This window comes from Meriones unguiculatus, chromosome 16 (genome assembly GCF_030254825.1).
Source record: "Meriones unguiculatus strain TT.TT164.6M chromosome 16, Bangor_MerUng_6.1, whole genome shotgun sequence".
NCBI lineage: Eukaryota > Metazoa > Chordata > Mammalia > Rodentia > Muridae > Meriones > Meriones unguiculatus.
In genome coordinates, this window is record NC_083363.1 from 23,943,869 (window position 1) to 23,967,644 (window position 23,776).

The following is a 23,776-nucleotide window of genomic DNA, read 5'->3' on the forward strand; positions in this document are numbered from 1 at the left end:
TGACTGCTGCTCTGAGACCTCTCTAATGTGTGCTTTGTCTAACCTCAGGGAGAACAAGGCCAGGCTGGCATCCAAGGCCCTCCAGGGCCACCAGGTCCCCCAGGACCAAGTGGCCCCCTGGGACACCCAGGACTTCCAGGGCCTATCGGGCCACCTGTAAGTATTTCTCCCTCTCCAACATTTGCTTCCAAGTAATCTCCAGAACCCTCTAAACCTTGAATAGTGACCAGATGACAGAAACATCCTGTCAAGGGCCTGAATATGGGTGACCTATGCAAGAAGCTATTCATGCCCGAAGCTCTCTCTACTCACCTGTTTGCCCTCCCAACTCTACAGGCATACCTGCAGGGCTGTGTCACTCATGGCCTCGAGGGGCCACTCTCATAAGCTTCCACCTTATGTTACTGCAGAGTAACTGGGAAAAATCTCAAAGGCCTTTGGCAGCTGTCCCTGGCCCCTGGTTTAGGGAAACCGAAGTCAGAGCAGTGGATTCTGGGAAGGTACAAGGGGTTGGTGTCTGATGGCTAACTATGTCTTTCAAGGTAAATACAGGACCCATGCTGCTGGTCTACCCTCTAGGCAAGCCACCCAGTCAGTGGGGTCCTGCATCCTGGGGTCTTGAGGACTGGACACCCCCTTCAAGTGGCACAGCAACCCCCAACTCACTCACTCTCAAACCCTGGCCAAGGCCACATCCTCTGCAGCCACAATGCCACAGAAATACTTGTGCACATCTCTGATAAAATATTCCAAGTATCTTGGAAGAGGTGACATCAAAATCACTCAAGTTCATGCGCAGGCTCCTCAGTCGCTCTGACATTCAGCCATCTTGAGACCGTAGAAGGCCCCTGTGAACTACACCATCTCTGGTTGGGTTGGGAGGGCTGTACTGTAGTGACAGCTTGCCTTGTTCAGCGTTGGCTCAGCTTGGTCCTCAAAAGGCATATTCACAGAATTTTCCCCCCGAAGACTCCAGGGGCCAGTTTAGTTTTGCCTCCATCAGTCTGTAGATGGAACAATAGAAAAACCGAAAGGAAATGAAGTTAGAAAATTGAGCCAGACCAAATCAACTGTTTTACCAACTACTACCCTCCGACCCAGTACTGGGCACTCACTCTCTGCATGGCAGATAGGCAGGTGTTTGTTTCTTTGTTCTTAGATTGTTTATAAAGAAAGTGAACCCTCAGTGTCTTTCACACGAGTTGAAACAGACTAGACCTATGTGGTTTTCTGCAGCCCACGTTTATTGCCTAGACCTCCGCCCAAGACCACAGTGCTCAGCCACCCCTGGCCTCTCCCTTTGGCACCCACAGGCCCTGTACCCACATCAGCTCACCATGGCCAGCTTCTGTGGTTAGCTCCAGGGAGAGTGGGCCAGTGGGCTCTTCTTCAGGGGTTCAGGGCCTTGTTGGGCAAGGTCAGCCTTCCAGCAAGGGTCCTCAATTAGGAGGTACACATGGGCAAAGGATCTTTCCTAAGCCACATTGCCAATTTAGCCCCAGGCTATTTTAGCCAATAGCCTGACCTATTTTCCAGCGGGTGAGTGCAGTAGAATTGCCCACAGTGCCCACGTGGCTCCAATCAGAGATGTTAGCCTGCTGTCCCCATGTGCCCTCCCAGGTTTCAGTTACTCTCCAGGACACCCCGGAGCTATCGGGCCCTCTCTGCTCCAGCCCCCCTATGAGCATGGCTAACCGCACCCACTCACCTTCTTTATTCTGCAGGGTTTACCTGGGCCTCCCGGACCAAAGGTAAGCATTCCCCTGGGTGGTGATGCTTTTAGGGGAAGCGTTCCCATAAGGGGGAGGAGGGCTGTCAGCTGAGGAAGGAGCTGAGAGGGACAGAAGCAGAGTAAAGGATTAACTGTGGTCCATTTCTAAAACATCACCTCCTCTTATGAACTGTTTTGATCCTAATATGTAAATCTTGGGTGCTCAGGCTGACTGAGCAAGGGCTGTGGTCGGCGTTGGAAGTACACTCCTGGGCTGGGGCTGCAGTGTAGTGGTTGAGTGTTTGCCTGGGCTGCATGAGGACCTGGCTTATGCCCCTCGCCTGCAAAGAGGAGGCCGGAGGGACACAAGGTCAAGGTTATTTGTGGTTACATAACAAGTTAGAGGCAAGCCTGGCCTACATGTGACCCTGTCTTTAGGAGAAAAAAAATAAGGAGAAAGAGAGAGAAAGAAAGAAATCAAGCAAGCAAGCATGCACAATCTTGGCTGGCTGAGAGTTTGTGTCCTAGCTGGAAACACAAGGCAGACAGATGCCGTGGCATGGTCACAGTGTCCCAAAACTGTCAAATACAGAAAAATTTCCAGAGTAGTCAGATCTCTTGTGAAATTTTGCCTGGAAGCCCACGATGACAAAGACACTGTCACTTTGAAGTCAGAAACCCTGGGGACCAAAGGCCATAAAGCACTGATGGTGGCCACCACTTTGTAGACATGGCAGCAGAGGGCCCGGGGCGGGAGAAGACTCGAGTTGGTAAACCCAAACTGGATGTTCTGAGCCCCCAACAAGATGGCTCCTCCAGAATTTTTCAGCCATCAGAATAATATCTGGGGACTTTGGAGGTCACTGAGGGCTGTTGCCCCAGGGATAGCCGGGTCTGGAGAACCTCCAGACAACAGGGGTGTGATGGGGAGGCAGAAGGTGACAGTGTGTAGCAAAGAGCATCAGCTGGTGTGGCATAGAAAACCATTTGGCTTTTCTTTCCTCCCCAGGGAGACCCAGGGATCCAGGGCTACCATGGCCGCAAGGTAAGCAGGAGGGGGAGGGGGAGGCACGACCTCTTCCGTGGGGGAACCCAAGAGGGTCTTCATTACAGGGGTACACACAGACCAGGGCTGAGGGAGGAATAATGTATGTTCACACTTGTGGCCGCCACCTGAGTCTCGGTGTTTATAGGGCTGTTGGAACACTCAGAAAAGGATGGGAACAGATGGGACAGGGCCTTGGCAGGCTGGTAGCCCAACCCAACCTCATGTAAGGGAGTGTCTCTCATATGGATCTGGGTGGCTGGGTTTGGTAACTTGACTGGGTGAGCCAAAATACTGGTCCCTTCTAACACACTCTCCATGCTGAGCCTAGAGGAGGATGTAGACAGACTCAGCCCCGTTCTTGGGCAGTTCTCAGGCCTCATAGACAAGGATTCCTGCACAGATCACTTTACTGGCAACTATTAAGTGCTACCAGTACAAAGCATGCTGAAAGTGAGGTGGAGACATAGACAGCAAGTGGGCAGAGTTGGGGGGCTTCCTGGGATAAAGCAGCCAAGAGCTGAAACCATGTTAGTGGGTGTATCAGCTAGCTAGTGCTGTGTAACAAAGTATCCCAAATTGGCTGCCTTAAAATCATGATTTCTTATGTTTCTGTGGATTGGTGGCCTGGGGCTCTGCAGTTCCACCTGGGTTCATAGGAGTAGAGGCTTATTGTATGGTACCTAGGAGGGCAGAGGTAGCCTATTTAACATACCTGTGGGTGGTGTTGGCCGGTGGCTTCTGCTTTCTGGGAGTTGTTCATCTTCCAGGGGGCTGGATGGACTTCCCCATAACAAGGTCGGCCCAAGAAAGCCTTCAAGGTGGGCAGTTTCCAATCTGTGGGCACTCTCCCAGCGTCATGGCATACCCCATTTCCTGTACACCTTCTGCTCAAATGGGTTATGCAGCCAAGTTACCTGCAACAGCATAGGAGGAGACCCAGTTCTAACCGCTTGATTAGAAGGGTAGAAAAGGAAATCAGAACGAAAACAGTATTTTAGACGAGGAAACCATTTGAGCTGATGCCCTGAAGCAGTCGCTACAGTCGCCATAAATACTTTGAACGGCAGCCGGTGCTTGTTGAATGCCAGCTGTGGGCCGGGCATCGTCCCACAGCACAACCTGCGCTTTTCCCAGTCCTCTACCCCCTGGAGCTGCTGTAACTTTCTCCCACCCGGCAAATGGGGGAAACTGAGGCTCACTCAAGTCTCAGCTAGAAGTCAGAACAAGAATTCAAGTCAGGTCTGGGTCTTTCTCGTGGTACCACATACTATGGCTGGGGCACTCCAGAATCCTTCAGAACCCTGTGGAAGGGGGAATGCAGCAAGAACAGTATGGGCAGGAGAACAAATCTTGGAAAGACTCACCAGGAGTACATGCCTCGCTGTCTGGGTTCTGGTGACTGGTGTTTTATGGGTGCCTGGTGGGGGGAAATGGTGAGATTTGAGAGATCTTTAATTAGTTCTACATAAACTGAGAAGCTTGCATTCTGTCAGGAAGTGGAAATTATAGCCCCCACGGTTGCTTCCACCCACTCACTCAGACTCACAAAATTTATTGCCTCCTGGTGCAGCATGGGTCGGTTTTCCCATTAGTGGGCAGATCAGCTCTTTCACGCTGTGAAAGGGTGGGGGCTCTGGAAGAGGGTGCCTCAGGGTCATGGCGATGCCCTTGGCTGGTACTGTATTGTGATGAGTGGTGTCTTCCTCTGCTGCAAACCAGAAGTCTGGTGCCTCAGAAACAGTCCGGGGGAAAGGGCCCAGCTGTGGACTGGGGTGCCATGACACTGGAGGGCACGGTCATCTTCCATGTGGGCAGGTGATAGCAAGCTTTATTCAATCCATCCATCCCTGTGTTTGCAGTACCATTTGGGGGGTGGCTCCTGAGGAGAGGAGGCTGCATCAGGCACCAGGAACTCTAGCCTGACAGGAGAACAGGACTGTGCTGCTCTCTCAAGACTAGAAGTGAGCAGTATGGCCCTCCAGAAAGAGCAGTTCTAGGGCAGTCAGAGACACTTCCTAAGGCCAGGGCCAGGGAGAGAGCCAGAGGGCTGGAACCACTGGCCTGGGCTGTTAACAGCCCCACCTGCAGCATATAAGGTTACAATCCCTTCTTGCCCAGGGAAGGCTTCCTGGGCACAGACTGACCGCACATGTCTCCTGGAGGCCTTTAGAGCTTTGTAAGCTTTAGCCTCTGGCATCGCGGTTCCCGTCTGTTCATCTTATATCTGGGCCAGTCAGAGCCTCCCTAACCATAGGATTCAGCCCATTCCCTCATGCTGAGTTTCTTACCCCTCCTCTTTGCTAGACCATGCCCTTATGCTCCTCTATAGAAGTCTCTTTTTATGCTTTCTAGTAGCCAAGGCCATAGCTTCCCAGTACACCTCTCTCGGCCCTCAACCCTCCCAGACACCTCCCATTTAGCCTCAGCATCCTACTCCTGAGCCTGTCTTCCCTCTCTGCTGCCCTTGTCCTATCACCAGTTCCTCAGTGCCTCGTGGTCTGCTAACAGAAGGGTCCCCTGCAAGGAGACAGACACACTGGGACCGTGGCTTCTTGACCCCAGCAAGCGTTGCATCCAAATATATACTTGCTTCCCTCACAATCGTGACGTGAAGCGATTGTTACACATACCCAAAATCAATTGCAGTGACATTTCACATCTTAGTTTAGCCAAAGTGCTCAACTGTCTCATTCCGTCCTTACCACAGCCAGGGCAGAGAGACCATCATGGTCCAGCTGTTAGCACTTCCCCTAAAGTTGCACAGTTGGTGAGCAGCCGTGCTGGAATCAGAAGCAGGGTCTCACCAGCCTGTCTGGAAGCGCCTTCCCTTCCTGTGGTTTCCCTAGGAGAAGGCTGAACGAGGACCCTCCCCCGCTTTTAACCATCAGTCTACCCTTTCTCTCTTTCCTCCCTCTCTCTCTTGCTTACCTCCCACTCTGTGCTCAGTTAAGGTGTAAGGAAGGGAAATTAGCTTGGAGGAGGGATGGACATGGGCGCCAGAATGATGTTCCCACCCCACCCCCAGGGAGGAGTGGCCACCACCGATGGTCACACTGAGCTGAGACAGCTCCTCGGCCGGCCCATTGTGGGAGTCCTTGGTGTAGCAGGTGGACCTGCCTCATGAGCTCCACGTGCCCTGTCTCCCTGGCTTGGCACACAAGCCTATGCAGTATGAAAAGGAGACACTCCCTCCGTCACCCTGCTGGCTGGACCAGACCTGATGTGTTCTCTGCCAGGCCGGCAAGGCTAACTTCTCTACCGGCTCCTTGTGATCAAAGCGCAGGGTGGCTAGCTCCTTTGGGCAGCCCCTACATTTGCCCAGGGGCCAACTGTCCTGCCTAGACATCGCATGCTTTGTTCTGTATCCATGTGGTATCTGGTTGGCCCAAATTTATGGCAAGCATCTACCTTAACTCTACTGCATGATACAAAGCATGTTTCAGAGACCACACATCACAGCCTGGGGTCTCCCTCAGACCACCGTGGGTCACAGACCTTATGGGAGTGCATCTCCTAGTGCATTGAAGTTAGAACAGCATCTTGTGCATCCCATAGCCTTTGCATGACTTTTGTAGAGGACCGTAACCTAGGACACATTCTGGAGGAGGCAGAGTTCTGAGGAATGATGATGAGCACTGTTAGGAATCTTCCACATGCCAGACAGGGCACCAGGCACTCCACACTTCACAGGCATCACTTTATGCCCCACCACCTTTGAGTTTTGAGCCCAGGCTTACCTTAAACCCACTTGTTAGTTGAGGGTGACTTTGAACATCTGATCCTTCTGCCATCCCAAGTGCTGGGGTTAGAGCTGTGCACCCCTACACCCAGTTTCTGTGCTGCCAGGAATTGAACCTAGGGTATTGTGCTTGCTGGGCAAGAATTCTACCAACTGAGCCTCATCCCCAGCCCCACCCGTCATTGAACTGCTACCTACGTGTTAGGGTCTCCAAGGGAAGTTAGCGTTCTGAAAGACTTTCTCCATCTTCTTCCCTGGAAGGAAATAAGGTGAAAGCTGAGATGTTCTTCATGAAATCAAAGATCATGGCTGGGCTTAGGGTAGAGGAATCAGAGATCATGCCTGGGCCCATGACCTTGTAGGGCAGAGGGTGTAAGTAGGCACATGAGTACCTCGTTTAGACGAACTGAGAGTGTGCTTTGCCCAGTGAAGTGACCCTAGACAGCTGAGCTGCTACTTGCTTCTAAGACAGCTTATTCAGGTCTCAGCCACTCCTGAGAGATCCTTGTGGCCATCCGGCTTACAGAGGGTCCAAGTGACCCAAGCTCTCTGTGGCATTTCCAAGCAGCAGAGGACACTCGGCATTCTCTGTCAATGTTGGGAAGTCCCAATGAGGACATCTAGATTCCTGAAATAGATGTAGATAAGAACAGGGAGACATGGGCCCCAGATCTGCGGCCTCAAGGGGACTGGCTGGATCCCAGCCCCCAGCCCCCACTTCATGACCTCTGGGGCTCTGCTCTGCCCTCCAAAGCCTACAGATTAATGAGAACTGACTACTGAGTACACAATCAACCGATCTCAAATTGCGATTACAAGCCAGCCATCCTTCCAAAGCCCCGAGCCTTTAATGGGGCACCCGACCCAGGAATTCCCTGGATCACTTCCTGCCGACCCTAATTACCGGAGGACCTGAGATTTCCATGGTTCCGGTCTTTGCTTCTGAGCAGGATAACAGGAACTCAGTCACCTTTTTCCAGGAAGGACAGACTGAGAACTATGTCCTGGGACAAAGTGCTGTGTCTTCTACCCTCATCTCTCCAGCTTTTCCAACCCAGGGTGGGACTCCCCAGCCCTCTCAGCTTCTCAGCCAGGCAATCCACCCCATCCCCTGCAGAGAACAAAGATGCTATTTCACTGACCCCTTGTAGTAGAGGCCTGGCCTGAAGTTAGGGAAACCCATTCATCTCCCCAGCCTGCCGGCCCTTTGCTTGACTGTGGAGCTGACATTGATGCCCCACCCCGACTCCCTCCAGACAGACTGCTTGCCAAGTCCCTGTGCAGCTTGTTCAACAAACAGTAAATCACCAATTAGGAGGCCACACCCACTGGCCAAGCTTGTGCCATCCTGTCATCTTTAGAAAGGATGGATCCTCCCACTTAGAAACTTCAAAGGACACAGAACCTGTTGATACTGGGGGTAGGGGTCCATGGGGGGGCTCTAGTTGCCAAGACAGGCCTTCAAGGTTATTTAGTGCAGCCCTCACCACCCATTTGTCTCCTGAGCCACAGTTTTCCCCACTCCCCACCTGTGCTTTCATTCATTGTTTCTTGGCACCATGTTAAACAGCCAGCACCACTGCCCCAAGGGTGGCTGGCTTCTTAGAATCACAGTCTATGCATCATATGCTGGGCAGAGGGGCCAAGACCCTTCAGGACACTTGGAGCACCCACTTGCCCAGCCACAGGATGGTCCAGATAGGTTGTGAAGAGCCCCGACCCCACCTCCAGGGCCTCTGGGATCCCATTCCCAGAGGAAGACAGAGGCAGAGAGGAATCAGGACCATAGGCTTGAATAGCTGTGAGATCCAAGCCACAAAGCCAAGCATGGCTCCGAGCCAGTGGGGCCAAGCAGAACACAGTTCCACCTGCACCTTAGGGACTGAAAACTGCAAGACGACAATAGAAAAGGGAGTCTTACATGTCACAGAGGCAGGCCACAGCCACTGTGGATTGTCCTTCAGCTGTGGCCATTCCAGCCCCTGCTCCACCTTCTGAAACAGTCTTGGGTCCTGAAGGATGCCTCACCCCCATCCAGAGAGCAATGCTCTCTGGCCTCTCCAGAGGTCAGACAGGGCAAGCCCCTAGGCTGGAGCTGAGCAGTGAGGCTAATGAGAGTGGAGCGAGCCCTGGTGTGGGGTCAGCCAGGCGCCCCTGCTTCCTGCCCAGCAAAAGGGCAGGAGGGAAGGAGGTCCTGAGGCCCCTAGACCAAGATCAACCGAGGGGGGGGGGAAGAGGTGGATCAGCTCCCTAAGGAGGAATGCTCCCTAGAAGGAAGTATGGGCGACTGGCACTTTTGTCTGCACAGGCATGTCTTCCCAAGGCCAAGCCAACATGAGCTGAAGACAGTGTGGGTTAGCCCGGGGCCCTCACTGTGTGCATGGCCTCTTGTGCTGCCCTCCAGCCACAGACTGCCTCTCCCCAGTAGCAGCGTCCTTGGCTGTCCTGGAGGTTCAGAAGGGAAACAGTGGAACCCCACCGTGCCCCCTCCTAGACTTTTACCTAAAGCTAAGACTCCCTAAGGAGAGCCCTTCTTCTGGAACTTTGGAGGGAGCACCTCCTCTCCAGCTCTGGCTGATCTGCCTCCCAAGAGCTGCGCCAGGGCAGGGCTGGGTAGGAGAATAGCTCTAGGCTGAGTTCACCGTGCAGAGGAGAAACATGGACTCAGAGAGGGAAATAGTCACTCGGGCGCCACACTTGGGAGACGAGGGATTTCAGAGACCTTGCAGGAGGCTAAGGAAAACAGAAGGGAAGAGAGACAGCAGGAGCCTCTGAGTAGCCGGGGCCTCCCAAGGCAACATCCCGACATCTCTGCACACACCAGGGAACTCTGTCTAGAACTTCTGGCTGAGTCGGCATGGTGGAGTCCATTGGAATGTTATCAGGAGCCCTGGTCTCCTAGAGATGGGTGCTACCACCAAGGACCCTGAGGGGCCTTGAAGACCACTGTGGCCAAGATGGTAGGTCCTCCTGCACCCTCTGCTGGCCACAGAGCAGACCTGCCTGTGCTGGCTGGACCCCTCTGGCACCCTGGGCAGGCCATGTCCTCGGTGTTTGCACATAAAGATTAGGGCCTTCTGTAGACCTCAGGCACCTCAGGCTCAGAGAAGATAGATGTGCTGCAGTCTCTGTCATGGATAGGTGTGAATGTGTACACAGATGTCCAGTGCGAAGTGGCTGAGGAAGGAGGATCACTATCCTGCTTGGGCTACAAAGTGAGCTCAAGGCCATACTGCACAGCTTGGTGAGACCCCATCTCAAGATTAAAAGTAAAAACATCCCATGAGGATAGAGTTCAAGATTTAAACAATTAGCCAGGCGTGGTGGTGGAATTACACCTGTAATTCCAGCACTTGAGGAGGCAGAGGCAGGCAGATCTCCATGAGTTTGAGGCCAACCTGGTCTACAAATCAAGTCCAGGACAGCCAGGGATACCCAGAGAAACCCTGACTCGAAAAAACAAACAAGCAAACAAAGAGCAAACAATTGCCTAGCATGTATGAAGTCCTGGGTCCAATCGCCAGTTCTGAGGGTGGGAGATACAAAGTGGCCCCTGCTGTGTTGAGGACCCAGCACTGGGATGTGGGGACAGTGAAGGGAAGCAGCAGAGAGCCATGAGGCTGTGGAAGTGGGTGGCACTTTTAGGAACACAGTAGTTTATCAGCAGCAGGAAACTAGGATGGAGGCAGACTTGAGAGCCCTGGATTCCCCGTGTCTTTTATCTGTGGGCGGTGGAGACTGTGAAGCTGGGCGCCTCATTATCTAGCCTGTGTGCTGGGAGACTTGCAGATACCAATTGGGAGGCCCAGCGTGGAGGAAGACGGTGGGAGTCACTCTAGCCTTTGTCTGCAGAAGGGAAGGCAGAACTGTCCTGTGAGATAGCAGGCGAGAGCCTGCGCACATGAAGCATATGGCCAGGTGGGAGCTACAGTGGGAGTCGGTGTGTCTGGGCTCTCCAGAATTGCTGGCAGGGTGCTGCTGCACGCTCATACTGGGGTGCCATGTAGGGCTCAGCGCATGAAGCCAGAGCTACCCCCGCCCCTAGACAATTGGAGTACAGTCTTGATTCACCTTCTCTTGGCCCCCTTTTGTCACTGGCCGTCATCTCTTGGCCCACCTCATGATGGTATGACTGCCTTCCTGGTGCCCTTTCCTCCTGTTGATCTCCGGTCACGGGGAAGAGGAAGACATTGAAAGTAAAGAGGGACAGAGCTGAGATGGTGCAGCCCTGCCCACAAATGCCAGAAAAGCGGCAGCATGCTGCTGTGTCTGGCCAGGCAGGATCAAAGTCGGGGGGAGGGCTAGAAAAATGAACAGCTCATAAGCCCAGGGAGCTTGGGAGGATAAAGGAGAGAAGCTCAGGTCTGGCCCTGCCACTGGGTACCATGCTTCTGGGTATAAAACTGGAGCACAGGGAGAAGGACAGGTCTGTAGTAGGTAAATAGCCACCTAGCTGCTCTTGTCACAGCCCTGACTTCAGGCCCATCGTGGTGGAGGCAGAAAGACTTGTTCAAGGTCATCCTCACCTGCATATCCAGTTCACCTCTCCCTGGCTAAGTTCTAACTCCCCGTGTGTGTGTGTGTGTTATTATTTTCAACTCCCTAACCCCCTCTCTCTTTGTTTCTCTACCTTTCTGCTCTACACCTGTGACTTGGGTCTTCCTGTAAGATGGTGCCATAGAACTGAGGAGAGCGGCCCATGTGGCTGCTACCGTGGCAGGATCCTCAGAATTCATAGAGGGTTCGATGCTTTAGATTTCAGGCCATGATGCTGAGTCTGGTCTTTTTCTTATGGTTTCTCGTGTTTCACTTCCCAGGGAGAGCGGGGCATGCCCGGGATGCCAGGCAAGCACGGAGCCAAGGTACCCATCCCTCCCTGTCCCTGTGCCTGTTCCTCTCCCAAACTCTGGGAATCTTAGTTCCTTCTCGGGTTCCTTCCTTCTCACACACAACCTGTTGGGAACACGAGGTACACACTTCCCCCCTCTACCCTCTCCATTCCTGTTTCTGTATATCCTGTCTCACATGAGCAGGTGGAGCCACTGGCTCCAACCATCGCCTAAGCTTTCTAGATCATGAAAATCCTCCTCAGCTATCAGCTGAGTAGTGTGGTCCTGAGACCCCAAGAAAATACAAGAGCCCCAACAGCCTCCACTTGGGCTCCTCAAAGTGGCACTTTGAACAACATTTTTACCTCGAAGTATGTGCTCTTGGGGAAAAATGAAAATGAGTTTCTTAAACCAGGTGTTGGGGGTAATCCCATGGAATCCCAGCCCTTGGGAGGTGGAGGCAGAAGGATCAGGAGTTCAAGGCCATCCTGGAATATATATCCAGTTCAAAGACAGCCTGTGCTACAGGAAAGCCTGTCTTTTTTTTTTTTTTTTTTTTTTTTTTAAAAAGGAGCGGGGGTCGCGGCTCAGTGAAGAGCTTACTGTGTAACTGCAATGATGAGGACTGAGTTCGGATCCTCAGCATCCACATAAATGGGGTGGTACCTGCCTGTAATGCCAGCACTTGGAAGAAGAAACAGGAGGGTCCTATAGGCTTGCCAACCAGCCAGTCTAAACAACCAGTGAGTGCCAGGATCAGCAAGAGACCCTATCTCAAAAAGTAAGGTAGAGAGCAATAGAGGACGAACCTGACCCTGAACCTGACCCTGACCTCTGGCCTCCACATGTGTCTACATGGGCACATACCCCTACAAATACATGTGCGCACACGCGCACACACACATACCACACACAAAAAGAAGGGGTGGGGTTTACTTCCAGTTCATGAGGGCGGGGTCTGGAGAGCCATGGATAGGATTAACCCAATGCCTTCCTATGGTATTGCTTGACAGTCTCCACACTTTGAGCACAGGGGCCTAGCCCAAGCCTCACTGTCCCCACCATACATCCCAGTGAAGTCCCTGAAAACCCACTCTTCATCCCCAGGTGCACTCCTGGGGTGCCCAGCTCAGCTGCTAACATCTCCCGCACTCTGGGGAGGTACTGGCTATCAGTCAGCAGAAATGAGTGGGCCTTAAGGCCAGGCAGAGCTGCCTCTGACCTCAGAAACCTTCATACCTTTTTTTTTCCTCTCTCTCTATATCAGGGGTCTCCTGGGATAGCCGTGGTTGGGATGAAGGTAGGTAAACACTGTCACTATGTCAGGGACAAGATAAAACTGTGTCATGAAACCACAGAGCTGGGGCCCAGGGGCTCAGCAGCATGGCAGCTGGACTAAGGTCAGGACAGAGATTTCAGCCAGGTGTGCAGCCTCCACTCAGGGCCTCCTTAGTCCGCTGCTCCAGAACTAGCTGCCGTGGGTTTCTGAAGCCTCTGAGAGGAGGGCCAACACCTTTGCCCTGAACCCCTAACTAAGCCAGTGGGCACCATGGAAGCATCTCGGCAGGAGAAGTGCCCAGTGTTGATCTTTGCTCACGGGTACCACCCCTTCCCACGTCCTCCTGAGATGCCATTAACCTGCTCACCCTTCTGGGGTAGTGTTTCTGAATGTGTGGGTCATGACCACTTTGAGGTCAAATGACCCTTTCACAGGGGTTGCCCAAGACCACCAGAAAACACAGATATTTACAGTTTATAACAGTAGCAAAATTTCAGTTATGAGGAAGCAACAAAAATAATTTTATGGTTGGGGCCACCACAGCATGGAAAACTGTCGTAAAGAGTCACAGCATTCGGGAGGTTGAGAACCATTGTTCTAGGGGGGAAATGAGACCCTCAGGAGCAGCTTCTCAGAAGGTTCTTGTCCTGGGGTTTCTCCCTCTCTGCCAAGGCAGGGGGCTCTTGTTCCTGCTTTGCCTCTCTCCTCTCTTCACGGATGTCTTCTTTCTTCCCACACAGGGTGATCCAGGAACTCCAGGAGCCAAGGTATTGATGGAAAGGGAATCCTGTGGGACATAGAGAAATGGGACTGGCGGTGGGAGGAGGCTGACAGGGGTCACCATTTGGGCCCCTGAGGCCAGCTGTGTGTGTGTGTGTGTGTGTGTGTGTGTGTGTGTGTGTGTGTGTGTTAGGGAGGCACTGGCTGAGTCCTTCAGTCAGGAACTCACTGCAAGGACCTTCCTCTCTCCTGATCAGCTGCTGGGGTGGGGGAGGGGAGGGGCACACGATACACTGTCCCTTGCATTTACAAGTGTCTTTTCTTATCTAGAACAATAAGGGATGTAGCATGACAGAAACGTTAAACTAACTTGAAAATTACTTCCAGAGAGCCAGGCTAGGTGACCCAAGCCTAGAATCTTGCCTACTTAGGGGGTGAGGTAGGAACATCCCAAATTCAAGTCAAGACGGTTGAACTTAGCAAGACTTTCTCTCAGAGGGCCAAGGGTATAGCTCAGTGGTAGTGTACTTACCTGGCGTGCTGGAGGCCTTAAGTTCAATCCCCAGTACTCAGGTTTCTTTGATGTGAGCCCTGTGTGTGAACATGGGGGGTGGGGGGTGTTGGATATACTAAATGTGCCCCAGGAAATCCTAAATATAGTATGCAGTACCATAACCCTGAACACCTGTTTGATAGGAGCCCGAGGGCAGCTGCCCGGGAACTCTGGCTGCACCTCACCTCCCTGCCCCAAGCACCCTGTCCATTTATCAGTGACTTTCCCCAAGAGAGATGCAGGGAAGCCAGGGTTCCAGGTGTGCTAGGTGAGCAGGACAGAGGCTAGGACAAAAGGCCTCAGGGGACATTGGCCATGGGGCCCCAGCCTGTAGCTGCTGTGCTGGGTAGGCATGTTGTGGAAGAAGAGAATGTGGCATGCACCATCAAACATGGGGACACAAAGCCCTCCAGAAGTCCTTGGCTGCCAGGGATATCAGGGGCAGGGACCCCACCTCGCTATCTCTGTGGCTAGGCCTGCCTGTAGGTAGGACCTGCCCCTTCTGGTCCTGCTGTTGGGGTTGCTCAGGCTAAAGCCCAGGGGCAGTCCTTACGGCTTTCCTTCATTTTCCCCACCCCTGCTCGTCTTACCAGGCTCTGCTTGGCTCTCTCTGCCTCCTTATCTGTCTTCATGCCGGCTTGCCAGGCAGCCTGTCCCCAAGGGCAAGCAGCAGTCACACGACACCTAGAGACTGGTGTGGCATCCTTCATGGCTCCAAATGGAAATACCGTTGATACTGTGGCCCCGGGACCCCCAAATCATATTCTCCTGTGTAGGAATCAGATTCCTACACTCTTCACTACAGAGGCAAGAATGCCAATGCTAACCTGCATCAAACTCTCTGCTGGTGGGGTGCATTTGCCACTGGGCACTGCTGTGGACTCAACTATGCCCTCCCAAAGTCATATCCCGAAGCCCAGATCCTGAGGTCTCTGCACTAGAGAGCAGGGCTGTTAGGGGCTGACAAAGGTTAAATGAGGTCACAAGGGTGGGGCCCTAATCTGACATCATCGGTGGCCTCAACAGCAAAAGAGAGATAATCTTCTTCTTTGCCAAGTGAGAGCCCAGACAGAAGGCAGCCGTCTACAAGACAGAGAGCCCTTCCCTTCTCCCTTGCACGGGAACCCAGCTGGCATACTGGCATAGGCTGGACTTCTGCTATCTCAGCCCCCACCCCCAGCAATGGTACTTTGTTATGACAGCCATGCTGACTCATGCAGAAACTGTGGTGGCAAACGGAGGACTGTATCCTAAAAGGTGGACCATGGGGGAACTTGGTGAGACTGGCTATGTCATTAGCTCAGTAAAAGGCTGTCCACAGCCACCTATGTCATGGGGCAGGCTGCCTCCCCCTGTAGAATGGAGCTTGGGTTCAGGTAACCCTACAAAACTCAGATTCATGCTGTAGGGGACAGATAGGCAAGTTCCTTAACACCAGACAAAGCCCGGTCAGGGAGTTCTGCACCAGCAATCCACAGACTATGTGTATTGGACAGAAAAACTTGCATCCTCTAGCAGCCCTAGAGGCCAAAAGCCCAAAGGGTTAGGAGAGGAGCGCATTCTGAGAGTTTATGACAGTCTTCATGTTCCCTCAGCTTGCAGAAGCATCACCTTGCCTGCTTTCACCTCACATAGCATCTGTGTGTCTCTCTGACGGTCTCCAGACTTCCCGGTTCTATGATGTCCTCCAGCGTGATTCCCTTCACATTTGATCGTAACTGACCTTCAATGACCCTATTTAAAAAAAAAAAAAAAGAAAAAGAAAAGAAAGTCATTTTCTGAAGTACTAAAAGTTAGGACTTCAACGCCAAACTCTCCTGGAACACACAATTTGGCCCAAGCTTCTCAAAAAGGACGTTCTGGTGTATGAGTTCTGTCTAGAGGTAGGGGGAGGGGGTGACAGAAAAGACAGGGGCCGGTGCTGGGGCAAAGACATGAAGAAGAGCAGAGAGGGGAGTTCCCAAGCTCTGGCTTTCCATACTGCTCTCCTCCGCCTCCCAGGGGCTCCCGGGAGACGGGGACTCAGCTGTGGACTGTGGGCAGTGTTTTCTCTCCATCCTGAGAACCCTAAGAGCCAGGCTCACATGGAAGAGAGCAGGGGTGACTCATTGCCCATGTGAAGTGCCTCAGGAAAGTACCAGTCAGGGTGGAGGCCCCAGGAGAGGCTGATAGACAAGAGCCAAGGAGCAGTATGCTAAGAGGGTAGGGGTGCTGCCTCACAGACATCCTGAACAAGCTGTTTTTAACCCTGTCCCCTCTCTCTGTAGGGCGAGAAGGGGGCTACAGGCTCGCCTGGGCTCTCCGGCCTCCTGGGGCAGAAGGTAGGTGGGTACCCATTTTCAGCAGTGGGCTCTCTGCAAGCCTCGGTGTCCCCCTGGGCCTGCACATTGCCAGACTAGGGGACACAGCTGGAACACAGCCAGGTTGAGACATGTGTCGCACAAGATAGGCCCAGATGGTCCATGAATGCACCAGTTTTTGGAATCCAGTAGCTGTGAGACCTGGCTTGGATTTCTTTGTGCAGGTTCTAGAAAGCCTGCCCACAGGCTCTGAAAGTCAGCTCATTTGAAGCCATTTAAATTCTTTATTTATCTGCATTCATAAGTACGTGTGTGTTCCTGTGTGTGCTCCTATGCATGGCGCACATGGGTGCTTAAACACGGAGGCTGGCGATTAAAACTTGGTTGTCGTTCCTCAAGGGATGTCTACTACATTTTTTTTTTTGAGACTGTGTTTCTCTATGGGGTGGTTGGCTTGTGAGCCTCAGGGATCTGCCTGCCTCTGCCTCCCAAGCACTGGGATTATTAATGCATGCCATGTATCCAGCTTTTCACTGTAGTCGGGGGATGGGCAGGGGCACTAGGAATCCAGACTCTCGTCCTTGAGCTTGTGAGACAAGCACATTACCAACTAAGTTATATCTGCTGAGGTTCCTTAAAGTTATTTTTTAAAGTCAAGTCATTTTAAAAAGACTTGGGGTCCAGTATGTCTGGGGAGAGCTACATTAGAGAGCCCCCCAGGAGAGCCAGGGCCAGAGACTCTTGAGCATCTAAGACTGAAGGGACAGGCAAGGCTTCCTGTCACACCGCAGTCTCAACCCACCCAAGAACACTCACTGCTCAAGGCCCCAGTGCGATTTGTGCCCCCACCACCTGTCGAAATCACCAATATTATGGTGGTCCCACAGCAGGGCTGACGAAGAAACCAAGCCTTACAGTTGGCCTGGCCTCAGGGCTGCATCCTGCCTGCTGCTCTTCTTTCTTGGACAGGAGTCAACCAACTGGCTTGTGAAGCCGGTGATGTAATTTCTGTTTTCCATTCCCAGGGAGAAAAAGGTGATTCTGGCAATGCCATTGGAGGAGGCAGGGGGGAGCCTGGCCCTCCAGGGCTCCCTGGACCCCCTGGGCCAAAGGTGAGTCTTTCCTGGCATCTGTGTCAAGAGAGATGTGGAGCTGCAAGGAGGGGCAGATAGACAGAACCGGGAGGGTAAGGTGCCAAGCGAGTGTGGTTGCTACCTTTCTGGCATCATAGAACAGTTTCAACCTAACCCAGCAGGAGCTGCGGCTTTGCCAGACACAACCACGATACAACCACCACCTCTTGCTTCTTCGTAGGGCTGGAGTCATAGGTCATGAGGTCACCACAGCTTCAGTCTCAAGGGGGGACTTGAGGATGACTAGCCACCATTGGAAGGAGAGTTGGTTGTGTTCCCAAACTCTGGTCCATTTTCCAGTACTACAAAGAGAAGTGCCAAGTTGGCCTTTGCCTTCATTCTTCTTCCGACACAGCCCATCCTGGACTGCTAGAGATCTCTTCCCCCACCCCATTCCCAAGGCCTTTATACCCCCTTCCGTTGCCCAAGCAGGCAGGACCTGGTAGGGGTGTCTTGCCAACTGACTCATTGGCTCTCTAGCAGCTAACCCAGCTGCTCTGCTTGTCCTCACCTCCTCTCTCTTCTTCCCAGGGAGAAGCTGGTGTTGATGGCCAGGCTGGGCCCCCAGGACAGCAAGGAGAAAAGGTAGTGTCCCCCACAGTCAGGTGCTGCGAGGTAAGGGTGGTCTTGGGTGTTCAAACACAGCTCAGAAAGCCAACCATCCCTAGCCAAGTGAACCCCAATGCTGATCCCAAGCTAGCCAGCTACGACTCCTGGATTCCATCTTTTATGATTAACTTGTATCTCAGAGATCCATCTGATGAGACAATGGGCATGAAACGCCTTCCTGGAGAATAGGACACTTCATCGGAGAAATGAGTCTGAACTCACTGCAGTTGCTGCTCACACCGCAGAACCAGACAGAGAACTCCCTCCTGTCCAGATTGCCCCTGCCTCCTTCACAGGCACACGATAACCAAAATGCTGAGGTGGGAGGGACACAGACAGCAGATCCTCAGGGGCAATGGCAGGTCATCTGAGCTGACAAAGCATTCGCCTTCCCTCTATCTTTGACTTTGTGTTTTTCTTCTAAGTTGACATCCCCCCCCAAAAAAAAAACCTAGATGTGTGGCCTGACACTACCATCCCATCTATTCCACATCACTAGGTCCTGTGTCCAGTAGGAACAACCCCCAGCCCCTGGTCCACTCTAGGACATCAGCTAGAAGGATCTTGAGCTGTTCACTCCTGACACTCCTGGCCTCTGGGTTTCACCCTGGGGTCCCCTGTGTTCTGGGGAGATTGGTCCCTAAAAGCACCACATGTGGCAATCACTGAACACCAGGCTATGATCTCCGCTACCATTGTGGCATAGAAACCAGAAGACACAAAGGGCTAGATCCGGGATACCCGTCACAGTGTAGGGAACTGGGGAAAGATGGCCAAAGGGACAGACATGGGACAGAAAAGAAGGAACATCATTAATTGAAAAGGGAGTAGCCCCCCCATCATCTCCCCACCCCCACCCCGAGAATCTCAAACTCAAAGGAAGAAGAGTATTGGATGGGCGTCAGAGATGCCTCTGGAAGGGGGCAGAGCCTGCACTGAAACAAACAGGGAGGTTTGTGTCCTCTTGGCTCTGCCATGGCCCTTATAGCATAGCTCACTGAGGACATCAGGGGTTCTTACATCCATCCTCATCAGTCCATTTCACTTACTTATCATGCAACAGGGGCAGCCAGGAGCAGCTGGGGAACAGGGACCAGCTGGCCCCAAGGTACGTTCATCTGTCACCTGGAGTTATGGCATGAAGGGACTTGACCCTGAGCTCTTGGAGGGTGGTAAGGGAAGAGTGTGCTGGCCCTTGGATGGAGGTCTGCATGGCCGTGGTGCCTGGACTCAGCCCTCTCTGGGCCTGTCTAGTCTCAAATGCTCAAGCACAGGCTGCTGGTTTGTTCTGCAAAGCCTCAGCACCCTGACAGACAGCCCTGGGTGCTCTATGCCACCCTGTGTCTAGGCAGGTACAGGCACCACCACAGTGGGCTACAGGCCTCAGGGCCCTCCTGTCCCAGGCTCTGGCTGAACACTCCTCTGCCTTTTAGGGCTCCAAGGGTGAACCCGGCAAGGGGGAGATGGTGGATTACAATGGAAACATCAACGAGGCGCTTCAGGTGAGTGGGCTGTCCTCTGTAGGCAGGTCCTGGCAGACCTCAGCCTTCACCTTTGCAATGCCAGAAGAGTGGTTCCCCTGCTTCCTGACAGCCTCTGTGGAGCCTCCAAGCAAATGGCCCCATTGTTTGGCATCAGGTGGCCTGATGTCTTAGCCTAGCTGGTAAATGCTTGGCTCTGGCTAAACAAAGACCCATTGGGAATACACTGGTTCCCATAAAGTGTCACCTATCAGGGCTCTGGGTACCCCCTTCACCTGGTCAACTTCCTCCCTGAAATATGTCAACTTTAAGTCAGGGTTTCATCCTGTTTCAAGGTCAAGAGCCTCCCCTCTTTTAAATAGGTGCCTCTATCTTGGCACAGTTATTCATTGCTGGATCATGGTGGTGGTGAGTGGAGAGGCAGCCCCGTGTGCTGAAGGATTTTTAATGCATCTCAACCCACTAGACTGGTAGCACCCCATCCTTAGTCAGAACCAGATAGTTCCAAGGTTCTCCTTGGGGGCAAAACTACACCTGGTTAAGAATTGCTCCTTTGAACTGCCAAGGTGTGTGAGGCTGAGAGGTCGAACCCCATAGGAAGCAGGGCTAGTCTACCTGGAATAGCCTGGAACAGCATCAGGCTTTTGGGAGGCCCCGTCTATACGTTCTCAATCCAGGCAGCAAACTTTTGTGAGATGCAGGGTGGCATGGGGCTGAGGGCCACAGGGCTGGTCTGTGAGTGTCTTCCTCCACACTCCGTCCTTTAGAAGGCAGAAGAGACTGCAGTAGGAGACTGTCGCTCTCAAGCTGATTGCACTGTTTTGTTGTTTGTTTCAGGAGATCAGGACACTGGCCTTGATGGTGAGTTGCCTTCCTCCCTGGTTTCCCTCAGGCACTGGGCTGGGCATGAAGAGCACAGTCCAGAGTTCTGATCTCTGGAGGCGTGTGCTGAGCTTCCGGACCCTACCAGGCAGAAGGAGCACCAAGCCTGGACAGGGGCAGGAGCTGTGCCAGGGCTTTCAGTAGTGATAGCTCATCTGCACAGTGGTTCACATGGGCACAACATGAACTCCGGGCTTTATTCACAGCATTTCCAGGGGTACATTACATTTCTCTCTCTCTCTCTCTGAGAAATGAGTAGCAGCGGTCTTTGCAATCTCAGTATCTGTGTCTGGAAAAACCCTGGAATTCCATGCTGGGTTCTGCACATGTGCCGACCAGTGACCAGCTTGAAGGAAACATTCTTAGTTGTGACAGCTGTCTCCAGCTCCACAGTGGAGGGGGAAGGAACCCAAAGTTCTGGATCTGAGCAAGTCTCATTTCCTCTAATATTGGAACACTGTACAGAGCAGCATAACACACAAAGTGGCTCACACCTGTAGTCTAACACTCAGAAGGCAGATGCAGGAGGATCACCCCAAGTTCAAGGCCAGACTGGTCTGTGTAGTGAGTTCTGGAGCCGCCTACAAGACCTTGTCTCTAACAAACTCCATTTCCAGGAACATCTCATCCCTGGACATTGGTACAAACCACAAGGTTCTGGAACCAAGAATTTCATTTAGGAACATTGAAATATATGAGTTTTAAAAGACCATTAGTGGTAGGGGTATAAGCTCAGTCAGTAATATGATTGCTGGACTTTTGAACATAAGGACAAGGACCCAAGTTTTATCCCCAGAACCCATATAAAAAGCCAAGTGTTAGGCCAGGGAGATGGCTCAGCAGGTAAAGGTGTTTACTATACAAGACTGGCGACCTGGATTTCATCCATAGAACCATGGGGGTCTGGGGAACCAATTCCTCAAAGTCATCCCCTGACCTCAACATTCATGCTGTATGTGTATTTGTGACTACACACACACACACGCACACACACACACACATACTCTCTCTCTCTCCTCTTTTTGAAGCCAGACACAGTGATATGACCTTATGACCTCATATTCCCAGCTCTCGGGAGGAGGAGGCAGGTGGGTCCCTGAGGCTTCCTGGCCACCTTAGCCTATTTGGTGAAATCCAGGCCAATGAAGACCCTGTCTCAAAAACAAACACAAGTTGCACAGCAACCAAGGAAGACAGCAGGCTGATCCTCTGCCTCCATACACGCATGCGCCTACCTACGCCCACAAGACACTCACCCCCACCACCAGACACATGCACACAGTGGCTGTTGTGAAGAAAAAGTCTCCTGGAAGTAGCATATTCTGTGAGATAGCTTACAGAGAAATGTACCCATTACAATGTGTATGGCGTGTAGGTGCCATCGGGAGGCACAGGAAGTTCCCCGGGAGCCATGACAGTCATGAAACACCCACCCCAGCCCAGATCGCCGAAATCACAGTGTATGCATGTCACTCTGGCCTCTTTTCACAACATAATGTGCCTGATCTGTCATGGCCTGGGTCAGGGCTGGTTGCATCCCCTGCTGAGAGCCATCATGTGGACAAATTGCACATGCAATTTGTCCACTGACATGCATCACAGTGTATGCATGTCACTCTGGCCTCTTTTCACAACATAATGTGCCTAATCTGTCATGGCCTGGGTCAGGGCTGGTTGCATCCCCTGCTGAGAGCCATCATGTGGACAAATTGTGACTTTGCCTGTTACAGATACTTCCATGGTTGGCTCTTCCCTGTCAGGAAAAGTCACGTTCTCTCTCTACTTTTACTACTACCCAAACACACCAGTGTTCCCCATGTTATTTACTTTGGGGAAAAAAAAAAACCAAAGGCTTTGGGGATGTAGTTCAGTTGGTTAAAGTTTCACCTAGCATGCACAGAGCCCTGGCTTCAGTCTACAGCACTGCATTAAATCAGGCATCCTGGTGTACATACGGAGGTAGAGGCAGTAGGATTAGAAGTTCAAGACCAGCCTCAACTCTTATCATGAGTTCAGGGCCAGCCTGAACTGTATGAGGCCCTATCATTCAGACACACACAAAACACAAACAGAGCTGAGGAAATGCTATGTTTGAAGGTGACAGCGGGAATGGTGGCACATGCCTATAATCCCAGCACTCTGGGAGGCAGAGGCAGGCGGATCTCTGAGTTTGAGGCCAGCCTGGTCTACAAAGTGAGTACAGGACAGACAGGGCTACACAGAGAAACCCTATCTCGAAAAAAATAAACACCAAAAAGTGCCCTTTACTGACTCCTGTAAACCAGCCCCACATACAGCCCTCTAGTGACAGCACTTCTGCTTGAATGCGCTTTCTTTCCTTCCTAGGGGCCTCCTGGCCTTCCTGGACAAGCAGGCCCACCTGGACCTCCAGGGACTCCAGGCCAAAGGGTAAAACTTGCCCTGATGGAGGGTGGGGACTGGGGATGTGAGGGAATTGGGGGCAACGGGACACTATGAAGTGTTTAAGATGCTGAAGGGAAGATGCATTCTGAGCAAATGACCACGGGGCCTCCCTACATTCTGTGACCCCAATATCTTCCCAGGACCACCACACTTCCCTGTAATTCCTCTCTGTACCCTAAGCGCTACCACACACTCCAGTCCCTTTACTCACAGACTCAAGCTCTGCCATTCTTCCCTGGTAGTTAGTCTTGGGTCTTGTGCTCCAGAAAACTCAGATAGAGTGGGATCTAGAACATACCCCAGGTCACAGCCACCAAACCAGCTTTCCAGCTCTCAACCACCTCACTCAGTGCCTTTGCCATTATCCTAAACCTCTACCCACTCTTTCCTCTGCTTTTCTTAGAAGAAACCTTTTGTTTCCCCCTCTGTCCTCTTCCTCTGAGAGCCTGCCCTCCTCCAGACATACTTCTCCAGGGAGTCACTCGAGACCCTTCCAGCAGAATTGGCAGCCTCATTCGCTTGCTCCTTCCTACATCATCTTCCCACACCCTTTCCCAACCCACCCCTAATATAAAAGGGTCTAAGGTTGCTGTCAAGTTGATAAGAGAGAGCTCCTCCTAGGCAAAGAGGACAGGATGATTCAGCTGAGGTAACCAGGAGCCATGGGACATTCAGGGCTCTCAGACACAGCATCATGAGACTGTGGCTAAAACATGGGTCACAGCATGCTCAGCTCCCATCGCCACCAGAATTTGGGGTCCTGATCTGTGACGCCAAGGCAACCAAAGGTGTACCTTCCAGAAGCTCTGGGGCCAGGGTACCAAGGAGATAAGCATTGGTGTTTCTGCTCTAAACTATTTGTTGCCACTGCTGCAGGGGGAGATTGGACTGCCAGGCCCTCCAGGACATGATGGAGACAAGGTAAGCAACCGTGTCTACAGCAAGGATTCTAAAAGTGGTTCTTACCCTGGGAGCTTGGGCAGGCGGACTCAGGAGCAAGCCCAGCCAGGGCAAGTAAGGAGGACAGGGAGGAGAGCTTCCAGATGTATCTTGGAAGAGCCCACCTGG

The 23,776-nt window shown here is 52.4% G+C and overlaps 1 protein-coding gene across 1 annotated transcript in view; it reads left to right on the forward strand.

Annotated features, from left to right (window-relative positions):
- The window catches only part of Col13a1 (collagen type XIII alpha 1 chain), a 71,672-nt gene that overhangs the window by 23,721 nt on the left and 24,175 nt on the right, over positions 1-23,776 (forward strand). The window contains exons 13-26 of the mRNA XM_060369474.1: positions 49-156; positions 1,725-1,751; positions 2,721-2,756; positions 11,316-11,360; positions 12,595-12,627; positions 13,347-13,373; positions 16,147-16,200; positions 17,205-17,291; positions 17,844-17,897; positions 18,985-19,029; positions 19,355-19,423; positions 20,240-20,263; positions 22,631-22,693; positions 23,585-23,629. Of these exons, the coding sequence (XP_060225457.1) occupies positions 49-156; positions 1,725-1,751; positions 2,721-2,756; positions 11,316-11,360; positions 12,595-12,627; positions 13,347-13,373; positions 16,147-16,200; positions 17,205-17,291; positions 17,844-17,897; positions 18,985-19,029; positions 19,355-19,423; positions 20,240-20,263; positions 22,631-22,693; positions 23,585-23,629 (717 nt within the window). The remainder of the gene's footprint in view (positions 1-48; positions 157-1,724; positions 1,752-2,720; positions 2,757-11,315; positions 11,361-12,594; positions 12,628-13,346; positions 13,374-16,146; positions 16,201-17,204; positions 17,292-17,843; positions 17,898-18,984; positions 19,030-19,354; positions 19,424-20,239; positions 20,264-22,630; positions 22,694-23,584; positions 23,630-23,776) is intronic.